General features: G+C 38.3%; 1 protein-coding gene and 1 non-coding gene across 12 annotated transcripts in view; both read left to right on the plus strand.

Moving 5' to 3' along the window:
* The window catches only part of CCDC138 (coiled-coil domain containing 138), a 147,613-nt gene that overhangs the window by 83,063 nt on the left and 37,172 nt on the right, over positions 1-27,378 (plus strand). For all 11 annotated transcript variants that reach the window (XM_027622050.1, XM_027622057.1, XM_027622052.1 and 8 more), the window contains one exon: positions 10,041-10,233. In XM_027622050.1, the coding sequence (XP_027477851.1) occupies positions 10,041-10,233 (193 nt within the window). The remainder of the gene's footprint in view (positions 1-10,040; positions 10,234-27,378) is intronic.
* On the plus strand, positions 20,297-20,400 carry LOC113938756. Its single transcript, XR_003524965.2, has one exon. It is a non-coding gene; the product is annotated as a U6 spliceosomal RNA (small nuclear RNA).

Below are 27,378 nucleotides of genomic sequence, written 5' to 3' on the forward strand. Positions count from 1 at the left end.
GGTGTCCATGTTGGTACTCTGTTCATTCTGTATCCTTTGACCATGCTCTTACTTGTTTTAGGATTTGTCTTCAAGATTCTTTGGAATTTTCTACATAGTCATGGATCTGCAAATAAGGAAAGTTTTTTGTTTTCCTTTTTTTTCTTTTGACATGTATGCCTTTAATTTTTCTTTTGCATTGGATACAATATTTAGGACTATGGTAAATATGAATGATAATGGACGTCATTGGCTTGTTCTTGATCTTAGGGGGGAACACAGTGAGTCCTTTGCTATTAATTATAGTATTAGCTATAGTTTTGTAGATGCTTTTTATCAAGTTTAGTTCCCCTTTATTCCTATTTTTCTGAGTATTTTTTTTATCATGAATGAACGTTGAAGCAAAAATAATTTTTTGCATTTATTGATATGACCGTGTGATTTTTTTTTCTTTAAACTGATAATGTGGTGCATTACTGATTGGCTTTCAAATACTGAATTAACCATGTTTTCCTGAAATAAACCCCACTTGGCCGTGTTGTATAGTTCTTTTTATATTTGCTGAATTCTGTTTGCTAATATTTTGTTAGAGAGTCTATATATTCATTAGGGATATTGATCTGCAGTTTTCTATTCTTTTATACTATCTTTGTCTGGTTTTGTATCAAGGTAGTACTGTGTTTGTCAAATTAATTGGTAAGTGTTCCATCCTTTTTTTCTGAAAGAAATTAGATTTAGTGTTAATTCTTCTTTAGACTTTTGGTAGAATTCTTCCATGAAACTGTCAGCCTAGAGATGTCTTTTGGGGAGATTTTTTTAAAATTGTTTAATTTTTTTAAAAAGATTGTATGTATTTATTTGACAGAGAGAGAGACAGCACAAACAGGAGGAGCAGCAGGCAGAGGGAGAAGCAGGCTCCCCACTGAGCAGGGAGCCTGATGTGGGGCTTGATCCCAGGACTCTGGGATCATGATTTGAGCCAAAGGCAGACACTTAATTGACTGAGCCACCCAGGCGCCCTGGGGAGATTTTAAATTATGAATTCAAGTTCTTTAATAGTTATAGGGATATTATTAATTCATATAAGTGATTTGTAGAAGTTTGTGCTTTTCAGGGAATGGAATGAACCGTTTTGTCTAAGCTGTTCAATATATACAATATATATGTGTAAACTTTTTCATAGTATTCTCTTAATATCCTTTTGATATCCTCAGTGTTTGTAGTAATACCTTCTGTTTCATTCCTAGTATTGATAAATTGTGTAATTTTTTTTTGTCTTTCTTGCCAGAAGTTTGTTTTGTTGATTTTTTAAAAAGAACTATCTTTTTGTTTCATTATTTTATAGTTTTCATTTTTATCTCTTTATTATTTCCTTCCTTTTGTTTGCTTTGGATTTATTTTGTTCTTTTTTTAGGTTACTAGGTAAAAACTTAGATTATTCATTTGAGACTTACTTTTTTTCTAACATAGTGCTATTTTTGGTGCTGTTTTTCTGTCAGCACTTCTTTAACTGTGTCCCACAAATTTTGATATGTTACATTTTCATTTCTTCCAATTTAATGTATTTTTTTTTAAAGATTTTATTTATTTATTTGAGACAGAATGAAAGAGAGCACATGAGAGGGGGGAGGGTCAGAGGGAGAAGCAGACTCCTCGCCGAGCAGGGAGCCCGATGCGGGACTCGATCCCGGGACTCCAGGATCATGACCTGAGCTGAAGGCAGTCGCTTAACCAACTGAGCCACCCAGGCGCCCCAATTTAATGTATTTTAAAAATTTCCCTTGAGACTTCCTCTTTGACCATGAATTATTTATAAGTTTGTTTTAGATCTTTCTTCTACCTTTCTGTTTTTCTGGTTTGGTTGTATTGTTGACATTATTTGGCTGAGGATGTGTATTCTGCTCTTGTGTGAGTGTTCTATAAATGTGGATTAGATCCAGCTCATTGATGGCATTTTTTAGTTAGTTTATATCCTTGTTACTATTCTGTCTAGTTGTATCTAGTGTTCAGAGAAGTCTTTAGCTATAATTGTGAATTTATATATTTCTCCTGTTTATCATTTTTGCCTATGTTTTGCAATTCTGTTGCTTTGTGCATATAAACTTAGGATTGTTATATGTTTTTAGTGGATTAACTGTTTATGATTATGTAATATCTCTCAGTATACTTGGTAATTTTCTTTGCTCTGAGATCTCTGATATTAATATAAGCACTCTGCTGTCCTTAGATTCATGATGTCCTTTTCCATTCTTTTAATTTTGGCCTGTTTGCATTGTTATATTTGAAATGAGTTTTTGTAGATAGCATGTAGCTAGATTTTGTTTTTTAATCAACTTTATCAAGTTCTGTGTTTTAATTCGTATATTTAGGCCATTTGTATTTAATGTAGTTATTGATATGTTAGGGCTTAAGTTTATTATTTTATTTTTTGTTTATTGTTTGTTTTTGTGTATCTTTTTCATTTCTCTGGGTTTTCTTTTCCCCTGCTTTGCTGTGGGTTACTTGAACATTTTTTAAAACTCCATTTTGGTTTATTTATAGCTTTGACTATTTCTCTTTTTATAGTTTTTATATTAGTCCTTCTAGGTATCAGATTATATATAGATAACTTACCACAGTCTACTGGTGTTTTTATTTTGCTAATTGAACTGAAGTATAGACACCTTGCCTTTTGGGACACCTGGGTGGCTCAGTCGGTTAAGTGGCTGCCTTCAGCTGAGGTTATGATCCCAGGGTCCTGGGATCAAAGTCCCACATCGGGCTCCTTGCTCAGTGGGGAGCCTGCTTCTCCCTCTGTCTGCTGCTCTCCCTGCTTGTGCTCTCTCTGTCTCTCTCTCTGACAAATAAATTAATTAAATTAAAAAAAATAAAATCTTAAAGAAACCTTGCCTTTTTATCCCTTCATTAATATTAATGAATATTAATATCTTAATATATATAATATTAATATCTTCTCTATATATTTAGAATCACATTAGACAGTGTTAAAATTTTTGCATAACTGTCAAACATAAAACTCAGAAGGAGAAGGAAAGTCTGTTGTATTTGCCCATATTTTGCTTACTGAGTTCTTCCTTCCTTCCAGATATTCCAAGGTTCCTTCTTTTATTATTTCATTTAAACATAGAGAACTTCTCTTAGGTAGCCTTTTGGAATAGGTCTGCTGATGACAAACTGTTTTAGTTTCACTTCATCTTCGAGTGTCCTAGTTTCCTCTATATTCCTGAAGGATAATTTCACTGAGTATAGGATTCTGAGATGATAGTTCTTTTCTTAAAATACTTGAAAAATGTTGTACTAATTTCTTCTAGACAACTTCCATGGCTTATGATAAGGAATCCACTGTTGCTTGAATTGCTTGCTTCATGTATGTTAATTTCTCTGTTACTGCTTTCAGTTGTTTTCTTTTTTCTTTAGGTTTCATAAGTTGGTTATGATATATATTGTTGATCACTTTGGATTTATCCTTTCTGGGGTTTGGTCAATTTCTTCAGTCTCTAGATTTATTTATTTAGCCAATCTGGGAAGCTTTCAGCCATTATTTCTTCAAGTATTTTTTCAGTGCTACCTCATGTTTCTTTTCCTTCCAGGATACTGATTGACAGGGTTACTAAATTTTTTGTTATAGTTCTTCAGTTCCTGGAATCTCTAATTTCCCCTCCGTGGTTTTTGTTTTGTTTTGTTTTTTTCCAGTTCAATGTTCAGATTGGGTAAATTCTGTTGTTTTAAATTCCAGTTAACCAGTTATTTCCTTGTGTCCTCCATTTTGCTGTTGAACCTATCCATTTTTTTGTTTGTGTAGTTTTTCTTTTTTAATTTAAATTCAGGTTAGTAAACATATAGTGTAGTATTGGTTTCAGGAGTAGAATTTAATGATTCATCACTTACGTATAACACCCAGTGCTCATCCCAACAAGTGTCCTCTTTAATACCTATCAGCCATTTAGCCCATCCCCCACTTACCTCCCCTCCAGCAACCCTCAATTCTCCTAACAGTCTCTTATGGTTTGCCTCCCTCTGTTTTTATCTTATTTTTCCTTCCTGTGCCCTATGTTCATCAGTTTTGTTTCTTAAATTACACAAATGAGTGAAATCATATGATATGTATCTCTCTGACTGACTTTTTTCACTTAGCATAATACATTCTAGCTCCATCCACCTTGTTACAAGATTTCATTCCTTTTGATGATCAAGTAATATTCCATTGTGTGTGTGTGTGTGTGTGTGTGTGTGTGTGTGTGTGTGTGTGTGTATACACATATATATACACCACATCTTCTTTATCTGTTCATCAGTCAGTCGACACTTGTGCTCTTTCCATAATTTGGCAATTGTCAATAGGGCTGTTATAAACATTGGGGTGTATGAGCCCCTTTCGTTTCAGCACTTTTGTATCCTTTGGATAAATGTCTAGTAGTGCAATTGCTGGGTCATAGGGTAGTTATATTTTTATTTTATTTATTTTATTTTTATTTTTTTAAAGATTTTACTTATTTATTTGACAGAGACACAGCGAGAGAGGGAACACAAGCAGGGGAGTGGGAGAGGGAGAAGTAGGCTTCCCGCGGAGCAGGGAGCCTGATGCAGGGCTCGATCCCAGGACCCTGGGATCATGACCTGAGCTGAAGGCAGACAGTTAACGACTGAGCCACCCAGGCGCCCCAGGCTAGTTATATTTTTAACTTTTTGAGGATGTCCATACCATTTTCCAGAGTGGCTGCACCAGCTTGCATTCCCACCAGCAGTGTAAAAGGATTCACCTTTCTCTGCATCCTCACCAACGTCGTTGTTTCCGATGTTGTTCAGTTTAGCCATTCTGACTGGTGTGAGGTGGTATCTCGTGGTTTTGATTTGTAGTTCCCTGATGATGAGTGATGTTGAGCATTTTTTCATGTGTCTGTTGGCCATTTGTATGTCTTCTTTGGAGAAATGTCTGTTCATATCTTCTGCCCATTTCTTAACTGGATTATTTATTTTTGGGGTGTTAATTTTATGAGTTCTTTATAGATTCTGGATACTGTCCTTTTATCAAGTATATCATTTGCAAATATCTTCTCCCAGTCTGTAGGCTGCCTTTTAGTTTTTTTTTTTTTTAAGATTTTATTTATTTATTTGAGAGAGAGAGAAACAGCATGAGAGGGGAGAAAGTCAGAGGGAGAAGCAGGCTCCCCGCTGAGCTGGGAGCCCGATGTGGGACTTGATCCCAGGACTCCGGGATCATGACCTGAGCCGAAGGCAGTCGCCCAACCAACTGAGCCACCAGGCACCCTGCCTTTTAGTTTTGTTAGCTGTTTCCTTTGCTGTGCAGAAGCTTTTTATTTTGATGAAGTCCTAGTTCATTTTTGCTTTTGTTTCCCTTGTCTCCAGCGATGTGTCTAGTAATAAGTTGTTGGGGCTGAGGTCACAAAGGTTGCTGCCTGTGTTCTCCTCTAGGATTTTGATGGCTTCCTGTCTCACATTTAGGTTTTTCATCCATTTTGAATTTATTTTTGTTTATGGTATAAGAAAGTAGTCCAGTTTTGGGGCACCTGGGTGGCTCAGTCGTTAAGTGTCTGCCTTCAGCTCGGGTCATGATCCCAGGTTCCTGGGATTGAGCCCTGCATCAGGCTCCCTGCTCTGTGGGAGGCCTGCTTCTCCCTCTCCCACTCCCCCTGCTTGTGTTCCCTCTCTCACTGTGTCTCTCTCTGTCAAATAAATAAATAAAATCTTTAAAAAAAAAAAAGTAGTCCCGTTTCATTCTTCTGCATGTGGCTGTCCAGTTTTCTCAACACCATTTGTTGAAGAGACTGTCTTTTTTCCGTTGGATATTCTTTCCTGTTTTGTTGAAGATTAGTTGACCATATAGTTGTGGGTCCAAATCTGGGTTCTTTATTCTGTTTCATTATTCGATGTGTCTGTTTCTGTGCCAGTACCATACTACCCTGATGATTATAGCTTTGTAATACAGCTTGAAGTCTGGGACTGTGATGCTTCCCACTTTGGTTTTCTTTTTCAGGATTGTTTTGGTTATTCGGGTCCTTTCTGGTTCCATACAAATTTTAGAATTCTTTTTCTAGGCCCATGAAAAATACTGGTGTTATTTTGATAGGGATTGCATTGTGAATGTGTAGATTGCTTTGAGTAGTATAGACATTTTAACAATATTCTTCTGATCCATGAGCATGGAATGTTTGTGTTGTCTTCAGTTTCTTTCACCAGTGTTCTATAGTCTTCAGAGTACAGATCCTGTTATCTCTTTGGTTAGGTTTATTCCTAGGTATCTTATGGTTTTGGGTGCAGTTGTAAATGGGATCGATTCCTTTATTTCTCTTTCTGCTGCTTCATTATCAGTGAATAGAAATGCAACAGATTTCTGTGCATTGATTTTATATTCTGCAACTTTGCTGAATTCATGTATGGTAGCAATTTTGGGGTGGAGTCTTCTGGGTTTTCTATATAAAGTATCAGGTCATCTGGGAAGAGTGAAAGTTAGACTTTTTCCTTGCTGACTTGGATGCCTTTTATTTCTTTTTGTTGTCTGATTGCTGAAGCTAGGACTTCAGTACTGTGTTGAACAATAATGGTAAGAGTGAGCATCCCTGTCATATTCCTGACATTAGGGGAAAAGCTCTCAGTTTTTCCCTATTGAGGGTATTTGCTGTGGGTCTTTTGTATATGGCCTTTATGATGTTGAGGTATGTTCCTTCTATCCCTTCTTTCTTGAGGCCTTTTATCAAGAAAGGATGCTGTATTTTGTCAAATGCTTTCTGCATCTATTGAGAGGATCATATGGTTCTTATCCTTTCTTTTATTAATGTGATATATCATGTTGATTGTTTTGCGGATATTGAATCACCCTGCAGCCCAGGAATAAATCCCATTTGATTGTGGTGAAAAATCCCTTTAATGTACCGTTGGATTCAGTTAGCTAGTGAACCTATCTGTTTTTAATTTTGGTTACTCTATTTTCAGTTATAAAATTTCCATTTGGTTCTTTATATTTTCTTTGGTAAGACTTTCTATTTCTTTGATTGAATTTTCTATTTTACATTTTTAAAAAATGCATAATTATAAATTTTATCATGGCTGCTTTAAAATCTTTGTCAGATAATTCTAACATCTTTGTGCCATTGGTGTTGGCAGTTACTGATTTTCGTTCAGTTTGAGATCTTCCAGGTTTTTGTGTGATTAGTGATTTTTTATTGAAAACTGGACATTTTGATATTATAAGGCTCTGGGTATCTTTTTTATCTGGCTTTCTTTTGACATTGCTCTTGCAGAGGAAATACAGGATGGCTCTCTTTATTGCCTTGTTATGTAGAAGTCCAGGTTCCCCACCAGGCTTCTATTGCTATCTGGGGGAGGTGGGGGAGTTCTGGTTTCCCACTAGGCCTCCACTGATATCTCCCTAACTGAGAGGGATGGGAGTGCCTCATTACCCCTCACATTGCATTCATGGACACCTTGTTACTGCCTGGTTGAGGGTAGAAGTGTAGGCTGTCCTTGGAATTTTGCTCATCTAGGTAGATGTTGGACCACAGATCTTTCTATGGTGTTTGGTTGGATTGTGGTTTTGTCTAAAAGTTTTTTGTCTTGGGGCACCTCAGTGGCTCAGTTGGTTAAGTACCTGACTCTTGACTTCAGATCAGGTCATGATTTCAGCATTGTGAGATCGAGCTCCACATCAGGCTCTGTGCTAGGCATGAAGCCAGCTTAAGATTCTCTTTTTCCCTCTGCCCCCCCAAAACTAAAATTAAAAAATGGAAGTTTTTTGTCTTGCAAGGCTGCTCTTTTCTTAGACTTTTGGCTAGAGAGAGCAGACTACTGTTGGGGCTTTTTTGTCTGTAGTTTCCAGGTTGCCAGCCTTTTCAGCTTCAAGCCTGAGAAATAGGCATCAGGAAACTTATAGAATTTCTAGTATTTTCTATTTTTATACCATGGTTTTAAAAAAACATACATATTATCTTTTCCTAATATTAAAAACTTATTTAAATTTTTATTTGAGTATAGTTGACACACAGTGTTAAATTAATTTCAAGTATACAACATACTGATTCAGCTTTTCTATACTTAGGCTTTGCTCATTACAAGTGTAGGTACCAAATGTCACAATATAGCACTATTATAATATCATTGACTATATTCCCTGTGCTGTGCCTTTATTCCTGTGACTTATTCCTTCCATGACGGGAAGCTTGTATCTCCCTCTCCCCTTCACCCATCTTGCCCTTCTTCTCACCCCCCCTTCCCTCTAGCAACCATCAGTTTGTTCTTTGTATTTAAAGGTTGATTCCACTTTTTGTTTGTTTATTCATTTTTTTTTAGATTCCATATATGAATGAAATCATATGGTGTTTATCTTTCTCAGTCTGATGTATTTCACTTAACATAATATCCTCTAGGTCCATCCATGTTGTCAAAAATGGCAAAATCTCATCTGTTTTTTTGGCTGCATAATAGTCCACTGTGTATGTATGTGTGTGTACACACACACACACACACACACACACACCCCCCACACACACACCTTATCCAGTCACCTGTTGATGAACATTTAGGTTGCTTCCATATCATGGTTATTGTAAATAATGCTGCAATAAACATAGGAGTCTATATATCTTTTTTTTAATAATTTTTTATTGTGTTAATCACCATATGAGTCTATATATCTTTTTAAATTAATGTTTTTGTTTTCTTTGAGTAAATAACTAATAGTGGAATTACTGGATTGTATTGTATTTCTTTTTTAATTTTTTGAGAAACCTCCATACTGTTTTCCACAATGGCTATACCAGTTTACATTCCTACCAATAATGTATGAGGCTTCCTTTTTCAGATTTAAGATTTATAGACTGTATATTTAAATTAGATTGCATTTGTTATGCCACTCACCACCCAATCATTGTGCCTTTTGATCCCCATAAAATCTCAATATATCTCTCTAATTTTATTTTTTTAATTATTTTTTTAGAGAGTGGGGGAGGGGCAGAGGGTGAGAGAGAATCTCAGGCAGGCTCAACACCCAGAGTGGAGCCTGACGCAGGGCTTGATCTCACAACCCTGAGATCATGACCTGAGCTGAGATCAAGAGTTGGACACTTAACTGACTGAGACACCCAAGCACCCATATCTCTCTAATTTTAATATGCTGAAATTCTAAGGCAAATACTTGTTACCTATATTTAAGTTACTTCTAAGTCTGGCTCATGCACTCTCATCTGTAGCAGTGTAAAATGGTTTTCCTTTATTTGGTTCTTAAAATATATGTGGAATATCATAAAAGCTTATATTATTTTAGAAATATTTACATGTCAGTATTTCTGTTTTGCCCATTGTCTTGTTTTAGTTTATTCACCATGAGAATTATCCATGATTCTAAAATTTTTTTTTAAGATTTTATTTATTTGAGAGAGAGAGAGCACAAGCAGGGAGAAGGGAAGAGGGAGAGGGAGGAGAAGGGAAGAGGGAGAGGGAGGAGCAGGGAGCCCAATGCGGGGCTCGATCCCAGGACTCCGGAATCATGACCTGAGCAGAAGGCAGATGCTTAACCAGCTGAGCCACCCAGGCGCTCCAGAATTATCCATGAATCTAACCCAATATTTTATTCTTCTGCAGTTGTTAAAAGTTATTAAAATCACTGTGATGGTTATGATCATAGTAAGCTGTAAAGCAGTGAGGCCCTAGATAATCACTTTGTAAGCTAACACTGTAAGATACACCCAAGAAACCATTTGTCAGTAATGGTGAAGGAGTGAAGAACCTATAGTGTCTACTTTTCTGTTCCTTTGATTTCTCTGTGCCAGAAACATATCATGATCTGATGTTCTTAGACATTTTCAAATTGAATCTTGTCTCGGTTCTCCTAATTTTTTCTTAGTAGACTGCTCATTTCTTTTAGAAAAAGTCATAAATAATTTTAAAAAGTTGATTATAAAATTACTTCTTTTTAATTTTACATATTTCTAACCCATTTTTTAATTAGAAAAAAATTGACTTATTTTTAGTTTCTGTATTTGATTGTAGTATTTCAAATATATCATGGACATAAATAAATATACTAAGATGGTACATATTTTTAACAGCATTCAACCATGACATCAACATTGAGGAGACTGGGTGAAGACATATTCAAAGGAGTAGTAACAAAGGGAATTCAAGATAATTCTTTAGAACATTCAGTGGACAGTAAACCAAAGACAGCTGCTTTCTTTAAGAGCTCCAATTTACCATTGAGATTTTTATCAACTTTAATTGTTCTCAAAACAGTCACTCAAGGTAAGCTTTTACTTGTGCTTATGGCATATTTTTTCATAAACAGAAGAGAATACTATAATGTGAAATAATTCTTGCATAGTCAAATATGTTTTCCATTTTAGAATGAGATCTTATAATGGTGACACATTACAATAAACTACTTTTATTTGCTGAATGTGAGAAAGTGGAGTAGTCTGTTGGATTGTTGTCTCCTCCCAGAAGGCTTTATTGATTCCTTAGATCATGTTCCCACAATAACCTGTGCTTCCCACTATCATTACATTTACCATATAGTGTTGAAATTCCTAATTCGTTAATTTTTACTGGAGCAGATGTTGGCAACCTGTAGCCCACTGACCAGATCTGGCCCACCACCTGTTTTGTAAATAAAGTTTTATTTAAACACTTGCATGCTCATATTTTACCTGTTGTCTAATAACTGTTTTTGCCTTACGACAGAGCTGAGTAGTTGGCAACAGAGACTATATGGCCTCCTAGAAGCCTATATTATGATGTGGCCCTTTACAGAAAAATTTTATCAGTTCCTACACTAGTTTGTAAGTTGACTGAAGAAAAATATTGCCTTCTTTACTGTTGTATCCCCCTGCAACTAGCAAAGTGTTTAACATTTACAATAGTGAATAAGGGAATGAATGAATTAAAAATGTTTCAATCAAAGTTGACCGTTTTTAATACAGTTTTGATATACAGCTACAACGAGTTATGTTTTTGGATCACTAAATAGAATTTTTGTTAAAGTCATACGAAAATAGTGAAATCTTTTTATCTTTCCTGTTTGTTAAATTATATAACTCAGTGTGGTTGAATTTTTTTTAGTGGGAGATGGCAATAATTTAATTTTACCACTTTCTCTGAAGTGTGTACTGTTTAGTTACACCTGATTATGGAATTTTACAACAACAATAACAAAAAACGATACTATAACTTGCCTTCTTAGTTTTTTCCTTCTGTTTATCGTTCTCATAGTTAAACAGATTGAGTGATAACTGTTTGAAACATCATTTATGAGAAGGGTATATTAGTCCAAAATAAGGTTCACCGCATATCAACATGCATTATAACATCATTTGATAAAATATAATATGCATTACTGATAAAACTAATGCAATAGAGAAATAAAACAAAAGATAGAATTAGGTGCTTTCTCTCACCATTCTGTGCAGTATAGTATTGGACATGCTGACCATTTTCAATGAGCCATTAAAAAAAAAGAAAGATGAATATTGGAAAGGAAACTGTTCATTCATGGATACTCTGTATAAATTGAGGACATTCAATGAAACTAGCTAAGAAATTTATTGAATATAATGTGCTGTGTTCTGAATATTTGTGACCCCACAAGATTCATGTGGTAAAATGCTAACCCCTAGAGATGATGGTATTAGTAGTTGGGGCCTTTAGGAGGTGCTTAGTGAGTGTGGAGCCCTCATAAATGGGATTAGTGCCCTTATAAAAGAATCTCCACTGAGATCTCTAGCCCTTACACCTTGTGAGGACACAGTGAGAATGAAGGTTCAGGTTGTGAACCTTCACCATACTGGCGACTATACTGGCAACTTTGTCTTCAACTTCTCCACCTCCAGAACTGTGAGCGGTAAAATTCCTGTTGTGTATAAACTATACAGTCTCTGGTGTTTGTTATAGCAGTCTGATAGAATTCGTGTTTTAGAAAATGAGCTTCAGAGGAAATTCACAAAGTCTGTTGACTTTCAGTACTATCATTACTATCTATGACTATCTATGGCTGTACAGTATGACTACTATGAATATCACTAACAAACAGCAATAACATATAAAAAAGAAATCTTGCGAATATAAAAAACCAAAAAGTATAAAATTTGGATATAAATCTAATTTGGTGTTTGTAAACTTCATCCTTTGTGAAATATAATAAAGATATGGTGGGGCACCTGGGTGGCTCAGTCCGTTGAGCGTCTGCCTCTTGGTTTTCGCTCAGGTTATGATCCCAGGGTTGTGGCATCAAGCCCTGAATCAGGCTCTGAGCTCAGGAGGGAGTCTGCTTGAGAGTCTCCCTCTCACTCTGCCCCTCCCCCCACTTGCATGCCCACTTGCATGCCTATGCGTACTCTCTCTAAAAATAAATCTTTAAAAAAGGATATGGGTAAGTAATAGATGAGTGGACAGGATAATAAAGATTATTGCTGGGTGCCTGGATGGCTCAGTTGGTTAAGCATCTGCCTTCGGCTCAGGTCACGATCCCAGGATCTTGGGATTGAGACCCACATTGGGCTGCCTGCCAGCGGTGAGTCTGCTTCTCGCTCTGCCCCTCCCCCCGCCCCTGCTCGTGTTCTCTGTCTCTTGATCTCTCTTTCTCAAATGAATAAATAAAAAAAATTTAAAAAAGATTATTGCTGACATTAAATGGCAGAAATAAAGGACTTTTTCTTTTAGAGTGGGGGAGGGGCAGAGGGAGAAAGAGAATCTCATGCAAGGCTTGATCTCACAACCTGAGATCATGACCTGAGCCGAAATCAAGAGTAAGATGCTTAACCAACTGAGTTACCCAGGTACCCCAGAAATAAAGGACTTTTATTCTTCCTAACAAATATATTAAAAATTATAAGATACTCCAAGTCACGTCATGTAAAAATACCAATGAAAATTCAAGTATAAGTGTATGTAAGTTGAGAAAGTGGTAGGAAAGTTTGAAATAATACTTGCAATGAATGTAATAACTTAAAACAAGTAAAACAGCAACATGGGTAGTGGCTTGCCTTAGCAGATTTTAAAACAACTGTATAGAGTCAAAGAAGAAGGCAAATTAGAAAGATCCTGAGCTCACCTCCTCCCATGGATACAGCAAATATATGCAACTACATATAGAGCAACTCTTTGTGCAGTTGACCTGAAGACTAGGAGAACAGCTGTTCCAGCCAAAGATACAAGGAAAAAGCCACATCAAGAAGGGTAGGAAGGGAAGAGACATGGTCTGGTTAGGAACCTGACACGTGGTGTGGTAATCGAGAATCAGGAAGGCCATCACAGGTGAAGAGACCTGCCTGAGGAGTGAGGAGTTCAAACCCTACATTTTTCACCCCCACCCAAAAATCTGCACTAGGAAGAGAAGCCCACATAATGTCTGGATTTGAAAAATAGCAGGCCATAACTCTGGGAGGTCTAGAGGGAAATGGAGACTCTCCTCTTAAAGGGCTCATGCACAGTCTCACTCAGACAGCACAGGGCAGCTCTTTGAAAAGCACCTGGGCCATAAGTGAAGGAGATTTATTGACTAATTTTAGGGCATGTGCTGGAGGGTAGGGATCTGTAGGAACTTTCTCTAGGAACAGAGTGCTGGCAGGTGCAATTTTTCTTGCCCTCCTTCAGCCTAGCTGGCATGATGCTGCCATGCCAGTTGACACTCTCCATCTATCTTGATGGCACCGCTTTCCCTGTATCAGCATTCCCCTGTGGACATTCCCTCCCAAAGTACTTGCCCTGGCAGGCACATTTCTAAAGCACCTCCCGCTGTCCACCATGCCTGCAACAGTCAAAGATAGGCATCAGCAGCCATTTCACACTGGTGTTTGACCCCCACCAACCAGCCCAGCTGCAGCAGTTGCAGCTGGGCCTCTCATCCAGTTGTGCCAGGGCCAGATCCTCCCACCAGTGCACCCATAGTACTCGTGGCTGGGCATTGGAGGCAGCTGGTCCAGCAGTCACCTCAGCCCACCAGTTGGCATAGCAGTTGCAGCCCAGTCACGATAGGAATGTGTATGTAGCCCACAAGGGGACACCTTGGGGGTTGGGTTCTGGTGACCAGGGTGCATTGTGATTCTGGACCCCACTGGATGTTTTCTACATAAAGCCACTACTTTCAAGACCAGGGCATGTACTAACTTATCTAATACATAGAAACAGAGAAAGTCAGACAAAATGAGGAGACAGAGGAGTCTGTTTCAAATGAAAGAGCAAGACAGAAATCTCAGAAAAAGATCTAAACCAAACAGAGATAGTCTACCTGATATGATTCAAAGTAATGATCGATGATTCCTTAACTTAGGAGGAGAAACACTAGAGGAGTCAACCATAGATGAGAGGATGCAGAACAGCTCAGCAATTAGGAAGACAGGGTAGTGGAAATCATCCAAGCTGAATGGCAAAAAGAAAAAAGACTATAAAAAGGTGAGATAGTGGACCTCTAGGACAACATGAAGCATACTAATAATTGCATTATAGGGGTTCAGAAGAAGAAGAGAGAAGGAGAAAGGGGTAGAGCACTTCAACTGTGCTGTCTTAGTTGAAGAAATAAGCTAAAAAATTCCCTAACCTGGGGCAGGAAACACATCCAGGAAATACAGAGAACCTCAAATAAGATGAACCCAAAGAGGTCCACACCAAGAAGCATAATAATTAAAATGTCAAAAATTAGAGAATTGACTAGGAAGATGGTGGTAGAGTAGGGGGAGTAAGCTTGCCTTGTTCCATGGATACAACTAGATATACTCATAGCAGCATAAATAACCCATGAAATGATCTGAAGACTGGCAGAACAGACTCCACGAACTAAAGGTAGTTAAGAGGCTACATCAAGGAAGTGAAACAGACCATGGCTGTCCATGTTGGGTAGAGAGCCAGTGGTGCAGAGAAGGGTGAAAACAGACTTTCACACTGGGGAGCCCATGAATGGGAAGGATGAATCCCCATAACATTTGCCTTTGAAAGCGAGAGGGGCCAAACTTCATGAGTTTTTATAACCAGTGAGAATGCCTGGAATTTTCAAAATTGGGAGGCTCGGCTCTGGGGGAGCTCCAAGGGTGTTTGGAAGTAGAGTCCCCACCCTTAAAGTGACAGCAGGATAAACAGCCCATACATATATAGCATAGAACCATCAGTTTGAAAAACTCTGGGGGTAGATGGGAGGGAGAGTGATTTGCTCATCTCAGAGCATGGCTTGGAAAGACAGGGATCATGGGGAGACCTCTCCAGGAGCAAAGGAGCTGGCAGGCACCATTTCCCTCTCCTGTCCCTGCATAAACAACAGCCAGCATGACACTGACACTCCATTACCCAATTTGCTTACACCAAGCCTCTCACCCTGTGCTTCGGCAGATTCACCCCTCCCAGTCACACTTGCCTTAGTTCCAGCATTGCAGGACCCATCCCCCAAAGGACTAGGGCAAACCCTGCCAGCACATCCAACCCATACATTTGGGGGACCTCAGTTCCAGTGGTGGCAGGGGCAAGTCTCATTTCTTGAGCAGACCACTGCACACCTTGTTAAAATGCTCCCCACCCCTGCTGGGACCAAACACTACCCACAATTGGCAGAGAACCTTTGCAGACAACTGGACTGAAGGGGAGGGCGGGAAAGAGCTTAACACTCAACAAGAGAGCACATGCAACACACATAGGAAACACTCCCTGAGTGCCAGGCCCTGGGGAACAGGGGACATGGCCCTGCAGGGCACTGTAGGACCTCTTCTTTATAAGGCTATTATCATTAAGAGCAAGAGAAGTAGCTGACTGTCCTAACACAAAGAAATAGGCACAGAGAGTTAGACAAAATGAGGAGTCAGATAATATGTCCTAAATGAGAGAACAGGACTAAACCGCAGCAAGAGACCGAAGTGAAATGGATGTAAGTTATACGCCTGATAGAGAATTTAAAGTACTGTTCATAAAGATACTCACTGAACTTGAGAAAAGAATGTAGGTAAAAACAAAAAGAAAGAAGAGTGGAGGACATCAGTGAGACTCAACACAAAGATAAAGATGAACCAGTCAGAGATCAAGAACACTGTTAAGCAGCAGAAAGTAAAATTAAGAAAACAGTCCTATTTGCAATTGCACCTTTTTGGTGCAAATAAACTAGGAATAAACTTAAAAAGGGGAAAGTCTTGTCCTCTGAAAAGATTTCAAACCTGACTACGAAGCTATTATCAAAACACAGTGGTATTGGCACAAAGATAGACACACAGATCAGTAGAACAGAATAGAGATCCCAGAAATAAACCCACACGTTACCTGGTCAATTAATCTATGACAAAGGAGGCAAGAATATACAATGGTGGAAAAGAGTCTCTTTAATGAATGGTGCTGGGAAAACTGGACCACTTTACTATACCGTATAAAAAATAAACTTAGAATGTATTAAAGACCTAAATGTAAGACCTGAAATCATAAAAGTAAAAGAGAACATAGGCAGTAAACTGGACATTGGTCTGAGCAATATGTTTTTGGGTCTGCCTCCTCAGGCAAGGGCAGCAAAAGCAAAAATGAACAATTGAGCCTACATCAAACTAAAAAGCCTTTGCACAGTGAAAGAAAACATCCACACAATGAAAAGACAACCTACTGAATTGGAGAAGATATTTGCAAATGATATACCTGATAAGGGATTAATTTCTAAAATATATATAGGACTTAATACAGTGAAACACTGAAAAGAAAATCTGATTAGAAAGTGGACAGAGAATGTGAACAGACATTTCTCTAAAGAAGACATATAGATGGTCAACATCACTAATCAGGGAAATGCAAATCAAAACCATAGTGAGGTAGAGGGTAAAAGATGGCGGAGGAGTAGGGGACCCTATTCCAACTGGTCCCCAGAATTGAGCTGGATATCTACCAGACCACTCTGAACACCCACGATATCAGCCTGAGATGTAAAAAGATAGATCTGGATATCTACAAACAGAATAGCGCAGGTGGTTGGTTTCAAGGTATGAAGTGGGGAGCCGTGATTCCGTGGGCAGATATCAGAGGATAAACAGAAGGGGGAGGGAGCCCGGCCATCGGGATCCTATACTGCCATGAGCGATAGCCTCCAGCGCTAGGACTGGGCACAGATTCGCAGACCCGTAGTGGCAGGAAAAGGACTTTAGGGCAGCCCCTGGGCCTGAAACTCTGAGCGGCAGGGCCATGTGTGCGAACTGGGGGCGGCTGGTGGTTTTAGAAGCACAAAGGGTAGAGATGTGCCCCCACCTGGACGCAAGGACTGGGAGCGCTGCTGAGGGGCACACAACCCAGGATGCTGCAGTATATAGCAGCACAGACAGAAACAGAGACAGTGTAGCCTGGAGGGCCACATTCAAAGAAGAAATAATACCTATTCTACTGAAGCTGTTTCAAAAAATAGAAACAGAAGGAAAGCTTCCAGACTCATTCTGTGAGGCCAGCATTATCTTAATCCCCAAACCAGGCAAAGACCCCATCAAAAAGGAGAATTTCAGACCGATATCCCTGATGAATATGGATTCCAAAATGCTCAACAAAATCCTAGCTAATAGGATCCAACAATACATTAAAAGGATCATCCACCACGACCAAGTGGGACTTATCCCCGGGATGCAAGTGTGGTTCAACATTCGCAAATCAATCAGTGTGATAGAGTACATTAATAAGAGGAGAGAGAAGAACCATATGGTCCTCTCAATTGATGCAGACAAAGCATTTGACAAAATACAGCATCCTTTCCTGATTAAAACTCTTCAGGGTGTAGGGATAGAGGGAACATTCCTCAAGTTCATAAAATTCATCTATGAAAAACACACAGGGAATATCATCCTCAATGGGGAAAAGCTGAGAGCCTTTCCCTTAAGATCAGGAACACATCAAGGATGCCCACTCTCGCCCTTATTGTTCACCATAGTACTAGAAGTCCTAGCAACAACAATCAGACAACAGAAAAAAATAAAAGGTATTCAGATTGGCAAAGAAGAAGTCAAACTCTCTTTTTTTGCAGATGACATGATACTTTATGTGGAAAACCCAAAAGACTCCACCCCAAAATTACTAGAACTCATACAACAATTCAGTAATGTGGCAGGATACAAAAATCAATGTACAGAAATAAATTGCCTTCTTATACACTAACAATGCAACTGTAGAAAGAGAAATTAAAAAATGATTCCATTTGCTATAGCACCAAAAACCATAAGATAACCTCGGAATAAACCTAACCAAAGAGGTAAAGGATCTATATTCTAGGAACTAGAGAACACTCATGAAAGAAATTGAATAAGACACAAAAAGATGGAAAAATATTCCATGCTCTTAGATCAGAAGAATAAACATTGTTAAAATGTCTGTGCTACCCAGAGCAATCTATACCTTCAACACCATCCCGATCCAAATTCCAATGACATTTTTCAAAGTGTTGGAACAAACGATCCTAAAATTTGTATGGAATCAGAAAACACCCCAAATCGCCAAGGAAATGTTGAAAAAGAAAAAGCTGGGGGCATCACATTGCCCGGTTTCAAGCTATATTACAAAGCAGTGATCACCAACACAGCATGGTACTGGCACATAAACAGACATATAGACCAGTGGAACAGAATAGAGAACCCAGATATGGACCCTCAACTCTATGATCAAATAATCTTCAACAAAGCAAGAAAAAATATGCAATGGAAAAAAGACAGTCTCTTCAATAAATGGTGCTGGGAAAATTGGACAGCCACGTGCAAATGGAACTAGACCATTCTCTAACACTATACACAGAGATAAACTCAAAATGGATGAAAGACCTCAATGTGAGACAGGAATCCATCAAAATCCTAGAAGAGAACATAGGCAGTAACCTCTTTGACATCGGCCACAGCAACTCCTTTCAAGATACATCTCCAAAAGCTAGTGAAACAAAAGCAAAAATGAACTTTTGGGACTTCATCAAGATAGAAAGCTTCTGCACAGCAAAGGAAACAGTCAACAAAAGAAAGAGGCAGCCCACAGAATGGGAGAAGATATTTGCAAATGACACTACAGATAAAGGGCTGGTATCCAAGATCTATAAAGAACTTCTCAAACTCAACACCCAAAAAAAACCAAATAATCAAATCAAAAAATGGACAGAAGATGTGAACAGACGCTTCTCTGAAGAAGACATACAAATGGCTAACAGACACATGAAAAAAATGTTCATCATCATTAGCCATCAGGGAAATTCAAATCAAAACCACATTGAGATATTTGAGAATGGCAAAAATTGGCAAGGCAAGAAACAACAAATGTTGGAGAGGTTGTGGAGAAGGGGAACCCTCTTACACTGTTGGTGGGAATGTAAAGTTGTTACAGCCACTTCGGAAAACAGTGTGGAGGTGCCTCAAAAAATTAAAAATAGAGCTACCCTATGACCCAACAATTGCACTTCTGGGTATTTACCCCAAAGACACAGATGTAGTGAACAGAAGGGCCATATGCACCGCAGTGTTCATAGCAGCAATGTCTGCAATAGCCAAACTGTGGAAAGAGCCGAGATGCCCTTCAACAGATGAATGGATAAAGAAGATGTGGTCCATGTATACAACAGAATATTACTCAGCCATCAGAAAGGACGAATACCCAACTTTTACATCAACATGGATGGGACTGAGGAGATTATGCTAAGTGAAATAAGTCAAGCAGAGAAAGTCAATTATCATATGGTTTCACTTATTTGTGGAACATAAGGGATAGCATGGAGGACACTAGGAGAAGGAATGGAAAAATGAAGCGGGGGGGGGAATCGGAGGGAGAGATGAACCATGAGAGACTGTGGACTCTGAGAAACAAACAGGGTTTTAGAGGGCAGTGGGGAGGGAGGATGAGTTAGCCCAGTGATGGATATTAAGGAGGGCACGTACTGCATGGAGCACTGGGTATTATAGAAAAACAATGAATTGTGGATCACTACCTCAAAAACTAATGATGTGTTGTATGGTGACTAACATTACATAATAAAATTAAATTAAAAAGAAAAAACCATAGTGAGGTAACACCTCACACCAATCAAAATGTCTGTTACCAAAAAAAAACAAGAAATAATAAGTGTTGGGAAGGATGTGGAGAAAAGGCAAGCCCAGTGTGCTGTTGGTGTGATGTGAATTGGTGCAGCCACTGTGGAAAACAGTATGGAGGTTCCTCAAAAAATTAAAAATAGAATTACCATATGATCCAGTAATTCCACTACTAGGTATTTACTTGAAAAAACAAAAACAGTAGTTTGAAAACATATATGCACCCCTGTTGTTTACTCACTGCAGCATTATTTACAGTAACCAAGATAAAGAATAAAGTGTCCATTGTTACCTGAGTGGATAGAGAAGATGTGGTGCGCATGCTCGCTTCGGCAGCACATATACAAAAATTGGAACGATACAGAGATTAGCATGGCCCCTGCGCAAAGATGACACGCAAATTCGTGAAGCGTTCCATATTTTTAGGGGAACCCTCCTACACTGTTGGTGGCAATGCAAGCTGGTGCAACCACTCTGGAAAACAGTATGGAGGTTCCTCAAACAGTTGAAAATAGAGCTACCATACGATCCAGCAATTGCACTACTGGGTATTTACCCCAAAGATACAAATGTAGGGATCCCAAGGGGTACATGCACCCCGATGTTTATAGCAGCAATGTCCACAATAGCCAAACTGTGGAAAGAGCCAAGATGTCCATCGACAGATGAATGGATAAAGAAGATGTGGTATATATACACAATGGAATATTATGCAGCCATGAAAAGGAATGAGATCTTGCCATTGGCAACGACGTGGATGGAACTGGAGGGTGTTATGCTGAGTGAAATAAGTCAATCAGAGAAAGACATGTATCATATGACCTCACTGATATGAGGAATTTTTAACCTCAGGAAACAAACAGGGTTGCTGGAGTGTTGGGGGGTGGGAGGGATTGGGTGGCTGGGTGATAGACATTGGGGAGGGTATGTGCTATGGTGAGCGCTGTGAATTGTGCAAGACTGTTGAATCACAGATCTGTACTTCTGAAACAATGCAATATATGTTAAGAGAAAAAAAAAAGAAGATAGCAGGAGGGGAAGAATGAAGGGGAGTAAGTCGGAGGGGGAGACGAACCTTGAGAGACGATGGACTCTGAAAAACAAACTGAGGGTTCTAGAGGGGAGGGGGGTGGGGGGATGGGTTAGCCTGGTGATGGGTATTAAAGAGGGCACGTTCTGCGTGGAGCACTGGGTGTTATGCACAAGCAATGAATCATGGAACACTACATCAAAAACTAATGATGTATAAAATCAATGCACAGAAATCAGTGGCATTCCTATACACCAACAACAAGACAGAAGAGAGACAAATCAAGGAGTCGATCCCATTTACAATTGCACCCAAAACCATTAGATACCTAGGAATAAATCTAACCAAAGAGGCAAAGGATCTGTACTCAGAAAACTATAGAATACTCATGAAAGAAATTGAAGAAGACACAAAGAAATGGAAAAACGTTCCATGCTCATGGATTGGGAGAATCAACATTGTGAAGATGTCAATGCTACCTAGAGCAATCTACACATTCAATGCAATCCCCATCAAAATACCATCCACTTTTTTCAAAGAAATGGAACAAATCATCCTAAAATTTGTATGGAACCAGAAGAGACCCCGAATAGCCAGAGGAATACTGAAAAAGAAAAGCAAAGCTGGCGGCATCACAATTCCGGACTTCCAGCTCTATTACAAAGCTGTCATCATCAAGACAGTATGGTACTGGCACAAAAACAGACACATCGATCAATGGAACAGAATCGAGAGCCCAGAAATGGACCCTCAACTCTATGGTCAACTTATCTTTGACAAAGCAGGAAAGAATGTCCAATGGAAAAGAGACAGTCTCTTCAACAAATGGTGTTGGGAAAATTGGACAGCCACATGCAGAAGAATGAAACTGGACCATTTCCTTACACCACACACAAAAATAGACTCCAAATGGTTGAAAGACCTAAACGTGAGACAGGAGTCCATCAAAATCCTAAAGGAGAACACAGGTAGCAACGTTTTTGACCTTAGCCGCAGCAACTTCTTCCTAGAAACATCGCCAAAGGCACGGGAAGCCAGGGCAAAAATGAACTATTGGGATTTCATCAAGATAAAAAGCTTTTGCACAGCAAAAGAAACAGTCCACAAAACCAAAAGACAACCGACAGAATGGGAGAAAATATTTGCAAATGACATATCAGATAAAGGGCTAGTATCCAAAATCTATAAAGAACTTATCAAACTCAACACCCAAAGAACAAATAATCCAATCAAGAAATGGGCAGAAGACATGAACAGACATTTCTCCAAAGAAGACATCCAAATGGCCAACAGGCACATGAAAAAGTGCTCAACATCGCTCGGCATCAGGGAAATCCAAATCAAAACCTCAATGAGATACCACCTCACACCCGTCAGAATGGCTAAAATTAACAAGTCAGGGAACGACAGATGTTGGCGGGGATGTGGAGAAAGGGGAACCCTCCTACACTGTTGGTGGGAATGCAAGCTGGTGCAACCCCTCTGGAAAACAGTATGGAGGTTCCTCAGACAGTTGAAATTAGAGCTACCGTTCGATCCAGCAATTGCACTACTGGGTATTTACCACAAAGATACAAATGTAGGGACCCGAAGGGGTACGTGTACCCCAATGTTTATAGCAGCAATGTCCACCATAGCCAAACTGTGGAAAGAGCCAAGATGCCCATCGACAGATGAATGGATAAAGAAGAGGTGGTATATATACACAATGGAATATTATGCAGCCATCAAAAGGAATGAGATCTTGCCATTTGCAATGACGTGGATGGAACTGGAGGGTGTTATGCTGAGTGAAATAAGTCAATCAGAGAAAGACATGTATCACATGACCTCACTGATATGAGGAATTCTTAATCAGGAAAGAAACTGAGTGTTACTGGAGTGGTTGGGGGTGGGAGGGATTGGGTGGCTGGGTGATAGACATTGGGGAGGGTATGTGCTACGGTGAGCGCTGTGAATTGTGCAAGACTGTTGAATCACAGTTCTGTACTTCTGAAACAAATAACGCAACATATTTTAAGAAAAAAGAAAAAGAAGATAACAGGAGAGGAAGAAAAGGGGAGTATGTCAGAGGGGGAGACGAACCATGAGAGATGATGGACTCTGAAAAACAAAGTGAGGGTTCTAGAGGGGAGGGGGGTAGGGGGATGGGTTAGCCTGGTGATGGGTATTGAGGAGGGCACGTTCTGCATGGAGCACTGGGTGTTATGAACAAACAATGAATCATGGAACACTACACCAAAAACTAATGATGTAATATATGGTGATTAACATAACAATAAAAAATAAAAAAAAGAACTAATGATGTAATGTATGGTGATTAACATAACAATAAAAATTTTTAAAAAAGATGTGGTGCACACACACACACAAAGGAATATCACTCAGCCATAAAAAAAGAAAACAATGAAATCTAGGGCACCTGGGTCACTCAGTCGGTTAAGTATCTTACTCTTGATCTCAGGTCAGGTCTTGATCTCAGGGTCATGAGTCAAGCCACACGCTAGGCCTGGGTGTGGAGCCTACTGGAATGAATGAATGAGTGAATGAGTGAGTGAGTGAATGAATGAATGAATGGAGTCAGTCAGTCATATGTAAAGTACAGCATAGGGAATACAGTCCGTAATATTGTAATGACTTTGTATGGTGACAGATGGTATCTAAATGTATTGTCTTGAGCATTTTGTAGTGTATTTAAATGTCAAATAACTGTTTTGTACACCTGAAACTATTGTAACATTATACATCAACTGTATTTTAGTTTAAAAAAATAAAAAATAAAATTTTAAAGTTAAAATGAAACAATCATGATATATAATAATAATAATGAGTAATTTTAAAACATCAAATAGGGCAATAGGACTAGTAAGTCCAGAAATGTCCAATTTGCACTTCATTTATACATAGTGAATTAGTAAATTTGGTTGCTTCCTTGTGCAAGTCACTTTTTTAAGAAAGTAGAAAGAATTATAAGACAGTACCTGCTTTTAAAGTCCTTAGAGTCTGGTGGGTAAGTAGACTGTAAATATTTCTTTCTGCTTCATCTTATAATTATCCACACAGAAGTTTAAATAATGTGCTTCTGTTTAAGAGAGATGATAAATTAGTTCTGGTGGTTATGATTTAGGGGATCAGGAGAGGATTTAGTATAAGGAGTTAGCATGTGAGCTGGACTGTCAGGAATGTGTAGGATTTCATAGGCAGAAAATAAAGAAGGCCATTCCTGAGGGAACAGTATGAGCCAAAGTTTGGAATTGTGGAAGAGCATGGCATGCAAGAAGACCAGTGAGTTATTCAACAGGAAAACATGTGGTGGGGTCACAGCTGCTCTTCAAATGGTGTTATATCAACTTCTCAAAAGACAGCATTACTTTTGATCTTTTTTTAAAAACATACAAATTATAACATTTTTTTGGTAAAGATTTATTTTATTTTAGAGAGAAAAAGAGAGCAAGCCAAGGGAGAGGGGCAGAGGGAGAGGAAGAATCTCAAGCATACTCCCTGCTGAGCTCGGAGCCTAACACAGGGCTCCATCCCATGACCCTGAGATCATGACCAGAGCCAAAATCAAGAGTCAGATGCTTAACCTTCTGAGCCACCCAGGTGCCCCCATCATACCATGTTTTTCTACAACTTAACTGTTGTCAGTTAATAGTGTGTTTGCAATTCATTCTATACTGACAATAATGAATTTTTAAGCTCTTTGTGATAATTGGTAATAAAATTTCTAACCAGAATTCACATTGTGGTATCTCTTGCCCATCCTAGTCACTTCATAACTGTCTTATTTGTTTTTGTTATGAATTTTGTCCAATTTCTAAGCAAATAACTTCTGAAGTAAATGACTTCTGAACAGTGTATATATTTTTAAGTAGAATCATAACTTTAGTACATAAAATGGAAGTTGAAAAATTAGACTATATTCCCCATTAATTTATTTTAAGAAACTCTAAGAAACCTTTAAGTTTATTATCTTTTGTCTAAATACGTGACTACATAATTGATGCTCTTCCTGTAATTTTAAAAAAATTATTTAGGTGCTTTTTCTGATTGTGAAATAATTTTAAAAGTTTTTAAAAGAAATAACTGAGAAACCACTCAGAATTCATTTAGAAATATATCTTAAAACTATTTTTAAAAATCCTATAGGAGATTCCAGAGGTATTTGTGCATAAATTGGTGATTGAAAATAATCTCTTAGGTCTCGGGGCACCTGGGTGGCTAATTCAGTTGAGTGTCTGACTCTTGGTTTTGGCTCAGGTCCTGATATCAGGGTCATGAGATGGAGCCCTGTTTCAGGCTCCAAGCTCAGCAGGGAGTCTGAGATTCTCCCTCTCTCTCTGCCCCTCACCCTGCTTTCTCTCTCTCTAAAAATAAATAAATAAATTTTTTAAAAAAAGAAAATGATCTTTTAGGTCTAATTTGACCTCAGACAAACTTTGAGAGCTGGAATCAAAATTTAAAAATTAGTTAAATCATTACCAAACAGGCAGAATGAGTATGATTAATGTTATGTTATTAAAAATCTAAACAATACATTTTTAAAATCCTAAAATGTGTTTAAAATAAGCTACATATTGTCTTAAGGTGTATAAAAATTACCACCCATGATCCTCTCCTAATTTTGATTAACAAAGCACATAAAGCAACAATATGGTTCTCTAAAGTTGTAAAACCATCCCTAGTTTTCCATTTATGACAAACACATCTGTGATTAGTTTTCATTCAATTCACTATTGTGGTCTTTAGTTAAAAATATTTGAGAAATTTGGGAGTAACTAAAGTTTAATAACATCAATACTTTAATTTCGTTACTAGTGGGCTTTATGAATCTATAAAACTAGAATACAGTATATGCAACATTTCCCAAACTTATTTAACTTGAGATCCTTTTCAGAAGAGTGATATATAGCACTAATTTTCTGAGAAGAACAATTTGGGAAATGCTATCTTACAGTTTATGAAGCGCCATTGTAATACCTTATGAAGGTTCATAATACCCTGAGGAACACTTTCAGGGAGAGAAAATTAATGTTAAAAAAGGTGAGTGGCTAAAAGGTGAAATTCACATTGGTATCAAATTCTAGAGCTGATGAACTGATTCCTTCCTGGCCTTGTGTTTTCTTCCTTCATTATCAGGTACCTAGAGGTTCAGTAGGCTGAGGGTTGAAAGGCAGGTGGTGGATCTCATTATATAATCTTGGGGTAGAGCGAAGTAAGCCAAGTAAAAGAACCAGAAAAGGAAAAAGACATCCATTAAGTACAGTTAGGAAAAATGATTATGAGTATAGAGAAAAATAAAAGATACACTGTCTTATGTGCTGTAGCAAATTTGGGAGAACTAAAAATTTACACGTAAGAAAAAATCTTAAATCAGAATAACAGACTTGCCTTAACTCTGGTAAGAAGATATTTCCTCTTTATAAAAGAAAGTTATCCATTATAAGATTGATAAATTTAGTATAAAAAGTAAAGAGAAAATAGATAAATGTGTTAGGTAATATACATAATACTAAATACTTAATAACCCAAATATATATAATACTTGGTTTCCATTGAATAGATAGTGCTCATCTCGACAACTGCATTCCTTAATCCCCATCACCTATTTCACTCTTATCCCCACCCACCTCCCCTCAGGTAACCGTCACTTTGTTCTCTATAGTTAAGAGTCAAAAAGGGTACAATTTTTATTGTAGCTTACCATTTTTGAAATACATTCTGCTTACAGGAGACACCAAAATGTATCATAACCTTTAACAAGATTTATTATGTTGGGGCGCCTGGGTGGTTCAGTCGTTAAGGGTCTGCCTTCAGCTCAGGTCATGATCCCAGGGTCCTGGGATTGAGCCCCACATCCGGCTCCCTGCTCAGGGGGAAAACTGCTTCTCCCTCTCCCACTCCCCCTGCTTATGTTCCCTCTCTCCTGTCTCACTCTCTGTCAAATAAATAAATAAAATCTTAAAAAAAAAGATTTGTGCTGTCTAATGATAAATGATAAATAATTGACAGACCTGCAATTGGAATAGAGAAGGAAATAAGTTCTTGCAGTGTTGGCATTTTTCTAATCATTCATTTGTTTTTTTCAAATTTATTCCCCACAGTAACTTTAGATGGTGTTGTCATTTTTACAGAAGAGCAAACTGAGGGTCAGGCATTTGTAAGGGACTCAGATCTTTTCTTGACCCTAAATAATCAGGCCTTTAACAGTATCATCATGAGGACAATGGAATGTTATATGTCATTAACAATTTTAAGTATGTAGATGTGGCCGTCAATGTGAAAACATTTTAATTAATAAAACCTTCAGTATGTACATACTAGTCTGATCTATGTAAAGATAGGAGAACTGAAAGGTAAGAATCTTACCCT

Source organism: Zalophus californianus, chromosome 8 (assembly GCF_009762305.2).
Source record: "Zalophus californianus isolate mZalCal1 chromosome 8, mZalCal1.pri.v2, whole genome shotgun sequence".
NCBI classification, from domain to species: domain Eukaryota; kingdom Metazoa; phylum Chordata; class Mammalia; order Carnivora; family Otariidae; genus Zalophus; species Zalophus californianus.